General features: G+C 49.2%; 1 protein-coding gene across 3 annotated transcripts in view; it reads right to left on the bottom strand.

Annotated features, from left to right (window-relative positions):
• CEP112 (centrosomal protein 112) overlaps nt 1-14490 on the bottom strand; it is a 463550-nt gene that overhangs the window by 251809 nt on the left and 197251 nt on the right. For all 3 annotated transcript variants that reach the window (XM_055130431.1, XM_055130433.1, XM_055130432.1), the window contains exon 20: nt 11443-11550. In XM_055130431.1, coding sequence (XP_054986406.1) covers nt 11443-11550 — 108 coding nt within the window. The remainder of the gene's footprint in view (nt 1-11442; nt 11551-14490) is intronic.

Raw genomic sequence — 14490 nt, 5'->3', positions numbered from 1 at the left:
AATCCTAGCATGCCTGCTTTGCTGTTTGTTTCCAACTTGAATGAGGTTTGTGAAAAGACCTTTCGAATTGTCTTTTTGTTCCAATGGGTTATTCAGGAAAGAAACAGGAAATCTTGATGAAAGCTGGGGCTTTACAGGATATTTGTGTGAGTATTTATCCCTTGCGTTTGATGTTTTTCTCTCCACATCTGTACAGGGGAGCCCGCATTTTGGCTGAAATCTTTGAAACTACCCACTTTGCTTTTTCCCCCCCTCCCTCATTTCTTTATAACCCCTGGCATGGTGCTTTCCAAATGGGAGTGGCGCAATAATTAAAACGGAAGGAGGAAACTGAGTCCCAGGAAGCAGGGACCCTTCGTTCCCTCCCTCAACGAGGCGAGTCTTTGCCAGCTCAAGTCTGGCCTTCAGAACCTTTTCCACTGAACCACCCCCAGCAGGAACGGAAAGGAAGGCGGCCCCTGGGGGCCCCGAGGGCACAGCCCCAGGCAACCTCCGCGAGCTGGAAGCTTCTTTGAAATGTCCTATTTCATCTTCAACAGTCATGAGAACTTTGTGTTTGGCAAGACAGGAAAGTCTCTGTTTGTCTGAGTCTGAATGTCACCTCAGCAGTGAAGTGACTTTGCTTTCCCACGAAAGGACCCAGTGACCCCCGCGCTCCGGGAAGCAGGGCATGGCTCCGGTCACAAGCGGGCCCTTGTCCCCCAGCCGGGGGACCCCGGTGTGAGAGGCCCGGGCCCGAGCGGCTGGCGCCTGATTCCCGGTCCAGCGGGAAAGGCATGGACCAGGGACACGTGACACAGAAGCACAGCACATAGAAAGGCTGACCCAGGAAGCCCGAAGGTCGGCAGAGCCCTGGGAAGGATACCCGCCCCTCCAGCCAAGAGCGGGTGACACAGAGGTGGCCAGGGTTCAGGAAGAGGGATGGGGTGGGTGATGCAGGACGTGGAGGGGACTGTGGCATTCAGAGAAGCCCTCCGTCTTCCATCCACCACACTTCCAGCTGCTTCTTCAACAGACTCTGGCCCAGCAAACACTGCACCCCGGAGGGATGCTTTCGGAAAGAACAGCTTTGGAAAGAATCAAAATCGCCTCCACCTCACCCAGGGAAGCAGTGGATTAATTCTCACTCTCCATATTGGCACCAAACACATGTCGGGGTTCCCTGTAGTGTCGGGGTTCCCTGTAGTGGGGACACCCCGTCCCCATGCGAAGCCCATTCAGAGCGGAGTTCCGGATTCAGGTTCTGTTTCTGTCACTGAGAGACAGATCAGCTCCGTGACTAGAGGGGCTTCCGTTTCCACTGCTAGAAGATAGGAAAATACATCACAGTACCCGGGACTCACAAAATGACTCTGAAGATGGGAAGCGGCAGAATTTCTGTCAGGCAGAGAGGAAGGGTAGCTGGTGAGGGCAGGCCCCGTGAACTGGTGTCCGCTATGACCAGTGCACAGACCCCTGGAGGATTTCCTGTATCCTAGACAACGAACACCAAAATGAACAGATAAACCTTTCTCCTAGGCTCTCCTCTGTTTTGGGTCGGGGGGCGTGCCCGGTGATGTTCAGGGCTTACTCCTGGCTCTGCACTCAGGAATTATTCCTGGCAGTGCTTGGAGGACCCAATAGGATGCCAAGGATCGACACTATGTAAGCTGCATGCAAGGAAAACACACGCTCCTCGCTGCTTTATCGCTCCACCCCTTTCAGTCTCTCTTCTTGGCAGAACCCTTGTGTTCTCTGACGTATGCCCTCTGACCTCTACGAAAGCCTGACGGCATTTTCTCAAAAAGGTAGGACCGAACTACCACTTGGCATGTACTCATAAATCATCAAAACATTCAATCCGAAGGTCACAGTCACACCCATGTTCACTGAACACTTTAGTAGGGTAGTTAAGATAGAGAAACAACCCAAAGGCACAATTCTGGATGAATGCATCAAGAAGTTATGGCACATATACACCAGGAAATACTCTGTGGCTATAAGAAAGGATAAATCATACATTCTGCCATGACACGGGTGGAACTAGAGGGTACCATGTGGGGTGGAGTCAGCCAGAAGGAAAGGAATGACACAGAATGATATGCCTTATAAGGAGGACCTAGAGTTACATGGTATAGGAGAAACAAATGACCACAAATTTTGGTTGTTGCCAAAATCTGGAAACAACCCAGGAGTCAAGGATAGTTGAGTGGATACAGAAACTTTATTCGTATATAGAGAAACACCATATCATTGTACATGGTCCACATACACAATGGAATATCACTCCACCCTGTGAAAAGATAAAATCAAGAAATCTTTGGCAACATGGTTGGATCTGGTGAGTATCATGCTGAGTGAAGTTAGTCAGAGGAAGAGAGAACGACACAGAATTATGTCTCTCATACGTGGGATATAAAAAATATAATGGTGGAAAGGACTGGAGCGATAGCACAGTGGGTAGGGCATTTGCCTTGCACGAGGCCAACCCGGATTTGATTCCTCTGGCCCTCTCGGAGAGCTCGGCAAGCTACCAAAAGTATCCCGCTTGCACAGCAGAGCCTGGCAAGCTCCCCGTGGCATACTCGATATGCCAAAAACAGTAACAACAAGTCTCACAATGGAGACGTTACTGGTGCCCACTCGAGCAAATCGATGAACAACGGGACGATAGTGCTACAGTGCAATGGTGGAATAACAAATGTTCAGGGACAATGGAAATATGGAACATGAGAGCTGGTCTTTAGAAAGAAACACACCACTTGGGCAGGGGGCGAGGGATGGTGGCTGGGGGATAAGATGGAGGGGGCGACAGCCATGGAGGAAAGTGTTCAAACGGGAGGAGGAGGTGATGCTGAAAGGTGGTAAGGTGACATGTGGGAAACCCCATCAGTAACAGTACAGTAAAACCTGGGGCAGAAATTTTGTTTTTAACACCAAACTTTTGTAGAGGCAGACTGGGGGGCAAAAGGCAATGGGTGGGAACGGTGGCGGAGTGGAGGGACACTGGTAAAGGGATTGGTGTGCTGTGCCCGGACCCTAACCATGAATACCTCTGTAATATCTTGATAAATAAAAAAAGAAAAGAAGAAAGAAGAATGTTGGTGTACAACATCCCACAATCTCAGGCCCAGCTAGGCTTGGATGTAAACATCGCTTTTCTGTTACTGTCACTTTAACTGACTATGGTTCCGGATGTGTAACTGACTTTCATACTGTTTCCATTGACTAATTTGCATATTCTGCCTGTGTGGCTGAATATCATTGGTTAAAACATCAAGCTAGTTGATAAAAGGGGGCTGAACAGGCTGCTCTCGAGACCGCAGGCCCCAGCACAAAAAAAACTCTGGAGACAGTGATGTGATCCTCCCGGAAAACGTGTATTTCTTTTGCATGCATGTCTTAAATGCCTCAGACTGTCTAACCAAAACTTACCGCAACATTGTTGCAACAGAAGAAGTGAATGGCCAGAGAAACAAGAGAAATGGAGGACTAGGCCACAGAACTCAGATGGGGAGAGAGGGCGGGTCAGGAGGGACACTTGAGTCACTGCTGGAGGGAAGTGGGTGCCCTGGTGGTGGGGGGTATGGTGCTGAGTGATGCCCGCGTGTGACTGCCAGCTGCAGGCCTGTCAATCACAACCCTGCCATTAAGACACACAAGAGGCTCCCTCTTATTTAGTTGCAAATCTTTCTACAGTCTACATTCTGGCAACTCTCTTCAACATGCCGGCCCTTGTCAGTGTTTTATGTAAAATGATGCGACCACTTCTGTGACCTGATGCATCAGCAATACATTGGCCTCTGTATTCCACCTCCATTATCCCATAGTGCTAGGCAGATCCTTCCACCCCAACTTCTCTCTCTCTCTCTCTCTCTCTCTCTCTCTCTCTCTCTCTCTCTCTCTCTCTCTCTCTCTCTCTCTCTCTCTCTCTCTCTCTCTCTCTCTCTCTCTCTCTCTCTCTCTCTCACACACACACACACACACACATACAGACACACACACACACACACACACACTCATTTGGAGCTCATTTTCTAAACCAAAGCATGAGATTTATATTCAGCCCCTCCAATCTGATCTCACTTTCAGCTATCAGAGGTTTGAGACAATAGTTTTGCACCCTCCCACCCCCACTGGTCACTATTCTCAATTCTTAGCGTGCAGGGACGGTTCCCGCTACATCCTCGCGCGGGGACTGATACACTTAGGAATCTCGCTTCAGATGGACTCGAATCACTCACACGGGTGGCCCTTTGAAGCTTTAACCCATCAACACACCAGATTCTAAGTCCTGTCTCCTCAGCCTGCCTTCCAGAGGGGCCTTCTCAGACAGCTCCGTGAAGCCCACCGACTGTCACGACAGCGCTATCTCCTCAGCCAGCGGCGGGCACCCCTACGGGAGGAAGCGGAGCTCCCTGTACCTGGCCACACTTTCAGCCGAGACGTGAGGGGACACTTGGAACACGCCCGTCAGTCCTCGTGGCAAACTTTCACAGGTTAAAAAAAAAAACAACTCTCAACAATTTGGAGATGCCAGGAAACTTCTGTTCCCCTTATAGGCGTTTTCTGCTGACAAAAGGGGCTTTTAAAGTGTATCTGAGATCACAGCCAGAGTCCCCGAAAATGTTTTCACTCGTCTCCTGGCTTATTCTTTCTTGAGCTGGTGTGAGAAACCTTCATTCTCAATCCTGGTTCTAGGGTGGGACCCACACCCACCTGAGCACTCCCAGGGGCCTCCCTTTCCACCTGTCCACAGCTGTACCTGGACCTCACCCAGGAAAAGGAGACTCCAAAAATACAATACTCTCCCAATACTCTTGGGAGAGGGGATGGCTTGTATTAATTCTATCAATTCCTTCAAGAATTCATCAGTTTTCCTTCCTTGGGGTTGGGATGTGGATCAGTAAATAAAGTATGTGCTCTGCATGCTGGAAACCTGAGTTCAATCTACCCCAGAACCACACACACACACACACACACACACACACACACAAAATTCCCCCTTACCCACCCTTACTCAGCATTTTTGAGCAAGGCCATATATAGACAAAACTTTGTAGATGTGTTAAAACTATCATCCTGGGAAAGTCCTCTGGTGGTTAACTGTTCTTTTTTATTTATTTATTTTGTGTGTGTGGGTATTGTGCACAGGCTCGCTTGCATTTATTTATTTATTTATTTAGCTTTTTGAGTCACACCCAGCAATACACAGGGATTACTCCTGGCTCTGCACTCAGGAATTACTCCTGGCGGTGCTCAGGGGACCATATGGGATGCTGGGAATTGAACCCGGGTTGGCCGCGTGCTACGCAAACGCCCTACCCGCTGTGCTATCGCTCCAGCCCCGGTTAACTGTTCTTTAAGTGAGTACATGAATCTATTTTTGTACTAAAAAGGTGACATAAAAACAGATGCTGTCACAATGTGGGAAGTCAAAGCAGGAGTGAAAGAGTCAACTGTAACTCCATCACTTGAAAAATAAACATGAGTTGTTTTTTTTAAAAAATGCTTCTATCCTATTTTTGAGGAGAAGGATAATGAAGCTAGTGGGTGTAAATACTTTTAACAACTTCTGTCTTATACTGCCAGAATCATTTCCCAGAGGCTGCATTTACGTTTAATGCCATGAGCAATCTATGAATGGACCGACTTCACTCAACTTTTGCCAACTTCGGATGGTATATCTTTGCTAATTTAAATCTGCAATTTTATTAACTAACACGGAAGCTGTTTCTACATGACTGTTCACTCAATCCATTCTTTATCTGTTTCTTCTTTCCACTGCCAGCTCATTTATTGGGTCAGTCATTTGCTTCTAACTTTTGCTCATTACTTTCTTTATATGCTGTTCATTTTAATTTGCCATAAATTTATTAATTGAATAGTCATTCTTTCTCTCTCACATAAGCTGCAAATGTTATTTCTGTATTTTTTTTTTTACTCTTAACTTTAATTTTCGGCCAACATTCATTTCCCTGGTAGCGTTTTGTCCCCCCTGCCCCACCCCACAACGTTAAAAGCCAGAGTTGTGCCAAGATAATCACAACAAATGCAAACCAGGCACGGAAATCACTTGGCTGTAGTTGGTTATAAATTTGTCATCAAATGATTACCATCAAAATGAAAATATAATTTGAAAAGAAATCAAAGGAAACCCTTCACCCCCTCCGCCGGCCCTGTGAGTCAGCGGTCTCTGAGTGGTGACATCAGAGAAGGGACTTTTAACTTGACTCTTCCTGCACCCCTGCTTCTTCACCTGCTTACTTGGAGGAACTATTAGTGCTCCTAATATGGCTGTTAATTTTTCTTTCTTTTTTTTTTTTGAATCACTGTGAGACAGACCCTTACAAAGCTGTTCATGATTGAGTTTCAGTCATAGTGTCCCAACACCCACCCCTCCACCAGTGTACATTTCCCAGCACCAGTGTCCCCAGATCCTCCCCCTGCCCCCCCACCCGCGGCCATCACCACCCCCCACACCCCTCCTCCTGCCTGCCTCTATGGCAGGCACCTTTCTCCTTTCCCTCTTTCTCTCCTTTCGTGCATTATGGTCTGCAAAACACAGGTGCTAAGAGGTCATCACATTTGCTCAGGATGTTCAGTACTTTTATCAGGACGGTACATCTGGAGTAGTTGTTGTTGTTGTTGTTTAAACTGGGTGGCAGCTTTGGGGTGAGGCTGTGACTGCCGGGGCTTCTGGAGGTACAAGGAGGTGGAGGGGGAGAAAGTAGCCCATCCCGATCCTGAGAAGAAAGCCTGGGGATTTCAGTCACAAAACCCACATGCCCGAATTTTCAGCAGATTAATATCTCAGTGAGGCCTGTCCCAAGACGGGGCAGGGCAGTGATTTTGGATTTTGGGAGCAAGCGGCTGCTGGGGGGCACCGTGCACACCCGGCCCCTCCCACTCTACCCTGTTCGGCTCAGCCCTGCGTGGGTCAGAGACTGCCTGTGCCTCTTGGTCTCTGGAGATTTACTGATGGGTCTCTGCAGGGCTGGCGAATGAGCTTGTGTGGCTGCGTAGAGGTGGTCTGTGGGCGTGGCTCCCACATTCCTCACTTTTGGCAGTTTAATTTCTCGGAAAACTTGGTCCTGAGTTGCTGGGGTCCAGTCAGAGGCATAGTAGTGATTTGGGGGTGTCAGGAAGACTGAAGGCCCCATCAGGCTGCTGATGCCCTCACTGTCCCATCCAGGTTGACTCACCAGGGGTGTGTGGGGGGGGGGGCGCCATGCCCTCGGGGGCCCCAGTGGTGGCAGCAGGGCCCAGGATGGAGGCCAGGGTTGCCACCATTCATGGCTCGGGTGCTCTGGGTGGGCCGTGGCCACTGGTCAGAGATGGAACCTGACCGGGGACACAGCCCCCATCCTCAGTCACAGAGGGCTGGCACTCAGGGAGGTTCCCCTCCCCCCCTGTACCGTGCTGCCCTGGTGGGGTGGGCTGGTCTCGGGAAGAAACAGTGGCGTGGACGCCCTGGCGGCGGCCACCCTGGGCGCCCCCTCAACTCCGGGACCCGTGTTGTTCCATGGTGGTGCCAAGCTGGGCCCGAAGAGCCCTTTTCACCCACGCTAAGCTTCTGCTGCCCATGGCGCTGAGAACCACAGACGCCACGCGGGCACTGCCACCACCTGCAGGAGGCCCTCTCCGGGTCACCCCGTCACGGGCGCCACTTCGGTTCCACTGAGAGCCCCTCTTCCGAGAGAGAGTATTCCGAGGGCTCTTACAGTCACTCACACGGAAATGTTCTGACCCCGTCGGCCCCGGGGTGGACCGTGGCCCTGCCAACACCCAGGCTTTGGTAGGACACGCTGTTGGTACTCCCTAGTAACCCGCTGTCCAGGAGGCGGCCCCTGGGTGTGGCGTGGGGCGTTCTGACTCCCCCTATGCCACTGCTTGGTTTGGCTTTTGTTTTTTTGGGTTTTTTTTTAAATCCCAACTCTATCTTTGCTACAGCATGATAATATGAACAGTGTATGGCTTTCCTTATAGTCGATTCATCTTTAATTAGCCTTTACCTCTTCTAGAGGGGTGCGTAAGAGGGGGACACTCGGCGATGCTCAGGGCTTACTCCTGGCTCTGGGCTCAGGGATCACTCCCGGCAGGCTCAGGGGACCACCTGGGGTGCCAGGGAGCGAACCCGGGTCAGCTGTGTGCAAGGCAAGTGCGACCTTCTCTTCCGGCCCGAGTGCTCTGCTTCTTCACACGGTATCTTGAATTAGGTATGTGTGCAGAACGGGCTGGGAGGTGTCAGAAACAGGGATGTTAGGAATTTCACGCAAAAGGGACAGGATGGAAGACAAAAACTTGCTGAGGAATGTGAGAAAACTTGCTAATACTCAGTTGTCTATTTACTTCTGGGTTTGGGGGCCATACCTGGCAGTGCGTATTCAGGGGTGCCCCCTGCTGGTGCTCGGGAGACCGTATGTGGTGCCAGGGATTGAACCGGGCTTGGCAGCAAGCAATGCAAAATGCCTTCTCCCATGGACTGTATCTCTGGCCCCGAAACAGAAGTTTATATGCCCGGTTTCTGAGGTTAGTTCCCCAAATAGCCTCCACTCCAGTACTAGCATCCTGAAAACATCATCCAGGGCTCTTCAGAGAAAAGTATTCTGGAGGAAATATATTTACCTTAAGCTGGCATGTCATTCTAACTTGTGGCCCCCATCATGTAACTGTAAAAAATTAACCATTCATTCTTGTGTTTTTTTTAAAAAGATACAATAAGTCTATTGTACTGGATTTGACAGTGAGAAAATCAAATCTGAAATTACTCATATAGATACCTGTGAAAAGAATCTGCTCACGCTCTTTCTCTGTTTTTTTTTAGACCTTTAACTTCATGGGTGATTTTATACTGTATATATCCTTTGAACTTTGTATTTCATTAATCCAAATCTATTACCCATGCAAAATGCTATTAAATATGAATGTTCTATATTTATTCAATTCTATTGTGCCTTAGGGCTCATGACACCATGTTTTAATTAGTAATGCATGACTGTTTATTGTAAGACTTTAAGTAAAATAACTGATGTAGCAGTCTCCCTTTATTCACGGGAAATACATTCCAAGACCCTTAAGAAAAATATCATAATAGTTCGACAAGTGGCAAAGAACACCAGAGCGATCATAAACTTGACTTCTTAAGCTTCGAAGTCTATTTAGCTTGTGACCTTAAGCAAATCATTTCACCACCTGGCATAATACAATTATATGTCATCATTCATATATTAGTCACATAATCCAATTTGGGGGGGAAATAAAACACACACACACACACACACACATAAAACCAGAAAGAGGTGATGACAGGTTGTGTTTTCACTGGTAAACACATTAAGGATGCTTGAACCCCTACCTTCTGATATACAGCTGTCAACAGACATTTATTAAATCTCAAGCCAATCCAATGCCAACACTAGTGAAATATGTTTCTCCTATATTCAACTCAATAACAAAAGTACAACGCAACAGATTTGAAAGAAATGTAAGGCAATGATTTTGCCCTACTGTAGACTGCACTCTGTTCTAGATTAAAACGTTTAATGCTGTCACATGAGGCCTGGTTGCAGCATTTAGAATAAGGAGTAATCAGAATGGGGATTTTGGAGAAAGATGATCTGTGTGAGGCATGAAGGATCGTGGAGGGATGGAGCAACAGTGCATCGGGAAGGGCGCTTGCCTTGCACACAGATGGCCCAGACTGGATCCCCGGCATCCTGTATGGTCCTCTGAGCACTGCTGGAGTGATTCCCGAGTGCCGAGCCAGAAGGAACCCCAGAGCACGCACGTGTGGCTCCCAGAACCAAAATAAATAAATAAAAGGTCATGGAGCACTGGAACATGTGTTGAGTCTTGAAGGTGGCACATCATTGGCCCAGAGTGAAGCAGAAAGGGCAGATAATGAATATAACAAAAAAGGACCCAATTCCAAGGTTTTCTTTATAAATATTTTGTCTCACACAAGGCTAGAGACAGTAACTCAGACTGATACTTTTATGGATATTTTACCAGTGTTTTCCCAAAGAAAACCACCACAACAATCAAAAGGGTACACGATGGGTTAGTTCTTTCCATAAAATTCAGAGAGCCACTACTTGCAGTCACTCAGGGGAGGAAATGAAATTGCATAATCACAAGGGACTGGTTAGTTTTTGATATGGTGCCCTCCTGGACTGGAGCGATAGCACAGTGGGTAGGGTGTTGGCCTTGCACGAGGCCGACCCGGGTTCGATTCTTCTGCCCCTGTCAGAGAGCCCGGCAAGCTACCGAGAGTATCCCGCCTGCACAGCAGAGCCTGGCAAGCTCCCCGTGGCATATTCGATATGCCAAACACAGTAACATGTCTCACAATGGAGACGTTACTGGTGCCCACTCGAGCAAATCTGTGAGCAACGGGATGACAGTGATATAGTGCCTGGTACCCTCTTAATCGGGGAATTAAATGTGATGAAAAACCCAAGTTGCCAGCATGAAAAAAAGTTTAAGTACGGTACCAAGAAAAATGTTCTTAATTAAGTGACTAAATGTATTCATGTTTTCCCCAATGTTAAGGAAACGGAGCAAACAAATCAGATGAACCACTCAAACTTAGTAGCCACTTTCCGTATTTCAATAATCTGCAGGAATGAAATTTTTTTAAATGTGATGACAGGATTTTTTTTTTGTAGTGATAAATAAAAGGCAGAGTACAGAGAACAAAATCTTACCTCCATCAGTCCTCTGTACCAACAGTCCTATCCACCCCAGCTGTACCCTAGCCCTCCCGTCTCCTCGCCTGCAGCCCGCTAGCAAACAGCCTACACTCTGTCTACATGGGGCTTTATTACTGCTTTTGTTCCTTAAATGTTCCCAGCCTGCTATCCTCTGGGGATCTTTGGACTTGCTCTTTCCCCTCTGCCTGGAATAAATTCCAGAGACATCATGGCTGGCTGGTTCCTCCCTAAATTTCAGGAGTCACTGCCCAAATATCTCCTTGCCAAGATGGGGGAATTCCTGCCCACCCATCCATGCTGGCAATCCCTGTCTCCTCCATCGGCCAGGTCCACGGACAGACCCCCTGTCTCTGATGTAAACTCCTTCCGGAAACTACCGTTATCTGTCTTATGGGCTCCTGGCGCAACACAATGCCAGCCCCACCCCAGCATTCCCCGGGGCTGCTCACCTGTGACCAGCCACGGACTCTGCGGTGACAGTCCCAGGAGACCGTCATCACAACAGATGCTGCGTTCAAGGTCAACAAGCCATCCAGACAGACTGGAGGGGCAAATCAAAATCAAAATCGACTTCTGAATTCTGCTGGGATCAATGTTTTAACTGTTTCAGGTATACCGGTGGTCATGTTTTAAGCGACATTTCTGTTGCGCCAAGATTTGGTGATGCAAAGAGGTTCGTTTTAAGGAAAGCTCGGACTGCGCTGAAGTACCGCGCGCCCCGCCCTGAGACACAGAGAGACGGGCCAACCTGCTGCTCGGAGCGCTGCTTCACCTCCTCCAGCTGCCACAGGAACTCCTGGGACTGCTGCTCGCGGAGCGTCTTGGAGCGGGCGAGGTCGGCCTCCACGCGTTCCATCTGCGAGAGGGAGGAGCCAGCGTTAATGCCCAACCATCATGTCGGTTGCTCTTTTATTTTCAGTTTTTGTAATGTCCATTCGTTCAAATGAAATTCTGTTCGCTTTTGTTGTTGTCAGTGGCTTGAGGGCCAGCCCAGTGGGGCTCGGGGGCTCGTCCTGTCTCTGCTCGAGGGTCACTCGTGGGGGTGCCCGCGGGTCCAGGCAGTGCGGGGGATCCAACTTGGGGCTCGTGTGTGCAGAGCACGGAGCTATCGCCCGACCCACTGGGCTATCCCTCTGGCCCTAACATGGCACTTGAAATTTTATGAATTCAAAGTGCCTTTAAATCGGTGAATTTAAAGATGGTAAGTGGTGACTTAAAGATTTAACTGGTGAATTTGAGGATGATAAAATAAAGCTACGCTTATTTATTTTAGTAGTTTATCAAGAATATTCAAACTGGCATAAAATTAACTGAATTTTGTGAAAGTGGCATAAAAATGGAAATATCATTTTTAATATTCAATTATTTATTCAGATTTCATTAAGGCTTTGATGCGTACTGACTCTCAGAAAATATTCACAAATCATGCATCTCCTAAGAGACATATCTAGAACAGATAAAGAACTCTCAGGGGCCAGAGAGGTAATATAGCATGTAGAGCGCTTGCTTGGGACTAACCAAACCCAGGTTTGATCCCCAGCACTCCACATGGTCCCCCAAGCACCACCAGGGGTGATCCCTGAACACAGAGCTAGGAGTAAGCCCTGAGCATTGCTGGATATGGACCCCAGATAAGAGAGAGAGAGAGAGAGAGAGAGAGAGAGAGAGGGAGAGGGAGAGAGATAGAGAGAGATAGAGGAAGAGAGAGAACCCCCACAACCCAATAAGTGAGCAAGAGTAACTGAAAGAAATTTCTCCAAAGAAAACATACAACTGTCCAACAAAAGATGTTTAAGATCCTGGTCATGGACCAGAGAAATAGCACAGGAAGTAAGGTGACAGCCTCACACAAGGTCAACCTGGTTCAAACCCTGGTCCGCATGTGGTCCCTTGGGCACCAGGAGAAGTCATCCTGGAGCAGAGTCAGAAGGAAGCCCCGTGCCCTGCTGGGTATGAGTCCATTTTCACAAAGAGATAGAATAAAATAAAGCTTTTTTTCCTTTCTTTTTGGGTCACACCCACACTCAGCGATGCTCAGGGGTTACTCCTGGCTCTACACTCAGAAATTACCCCTGGCGGTGCTCAGGGGACCATATGGGACAGCAGCGATCGAACCCAGGTCAGCCGTGTGCAAGGCAAATGCTCTACGCCCCTAGAATAAAATAAAGCATTTTTAACTCAAAGAAATATCCTTTTCACAGGGTAAGTTTAAATTAAAATAACTGCATATCACCTTACATTCACTAAAATTAAAAGGTTATGACAACAAGTGTTGTTGAGGACGTGGAGAAATAAGAACCCCTCCTATACTGTTGGTAGGAAGTAAAACAGAATAGCCAATTCAGAAGGTCCTCAAAAGGTTCAAAACTGAATTACCACAAAACCAAGGCATTCGACTACTTGTTAAAAAAAAATGTAAATGTCCATTCACATGGAAGCTTCTGTTAAAATATTCACTGGCTGAATACAGTGCGTGGGGCATTTGCCCAGCATGTGCCTCACCCGGGTTCCATCCCCAGCACCCCATACGGTCCCTCGAACATCACCAGCAGTGACTGCTGAACGAAGAGCCGGGAGAAAGTCCAGAGCACAACTGGATGTGGCCCCAATCAGATACCAACAAAGAAAATGCAGCGGCATTACGGAAAACAGCATCACAGAGGAAACCCAGCGTTGGCCAACTAAATACGCAGACATGGCCGACCCGCCCAGATGTGACTGAACATTATTCAGCCACTAAAAAGCTGGAGGTACAGACACACGCCAGCATGGATGCGCCTGGCACACGGTAGGTATGCTGAGAGAGAGGAGGCAGGCGAAAAGACCGTGTGTGATATAATCCCGCTTACAGCAAACATCCAGAACGGGCCAATCCATGACACAGAAAGTAAGCGGTGGGGAAGGAGGAGGGGTGAGGGGGGTGGAGGGAGGAGGTGGCGATGGCTGGAGCCATAGCACAGTGGGTAGGGTGTTTGCCTTGCACGCAGCCTACCCGGGTTCGATTCCCAGCATCCCATATGGTCCCCTGAGCACCGCCAGGGGTGATTCCTGAGTGCAGAGCCAGGAGTAACCCCTGTGCATCGCCAGGTGTGACCCAAAAAGGAAAAAAGCAAAAAAGAAAGTAGGCGGGGACGAGAAGGAATTCAGGAGGGCCAACTGCGGAAACGCGTTGGGTTGCCTTTTGAAGTGATGGATCTCCACTGGCGGTGGTGCTGGCCGCGGGACTCTGAGGCTACAAGCCTTCAACTCACACTGACAGTGGGGAAACTCTTGGAATGGGAATTCTCGCTCACTCAGGGGCCCTGTCATGAGGCCTCTACCCACCAACGCCGGAGGCCTCCCAGGTGCTCCACCTGCCTCCCCCTTCTTTTCCCCGTCCTACCTGTCGGTTCTCTAGTCTCAGGCCATGACCCCCATTGGTGGGATTCGACCTGTGCCCCACCCCCGGCAGATCCTGGGGGCCCAGTTGAGCCCCACTTGCCTGGAGCACTGCCGAGCCCGGCACCAGGGCGCGCTCCCAGCTCTCCACTGTGCAAAGGCCAAATGTTGCCTTCATAGAGGGACCTCCCGGACCAGCCTGCTCTCCGCCACAGCTGACCCCCGCCCCCCCACGCCCGCCCCAAACACACACGCATCCCCCACCCCAGCCGTCCTTCAGCCTCGGTGACCTCAGCCGCCAGGGAGAGCACTTGCAGCACACGGAGAGCCGACTTACTCCTTAGCGCTCCTGCCCCGACGTGAGCCCCGCCTTCATACAGTCCAGACATCCAGCCCCACACCGCGCGGGACGTCCTGA

Source organism: Sorex araneus, chromosome 3 (genome assembly GCF_027595985.1).
Source record: "Sorex araneus isolate mSorAra2 chromosome 3, mSorAra2.pri, whole genome shotgun sequence".
Classification (NCBI taxonomy): domain Eukaryota; kingdom Metazoa; phylum Chordata; class Mammalia; order Eulipotyphla; family Soricidae; genus Sorex; species Sorex araneus.
This window is presented reverse-complemented; position numbering and strand designations above follow the sequence as displayed.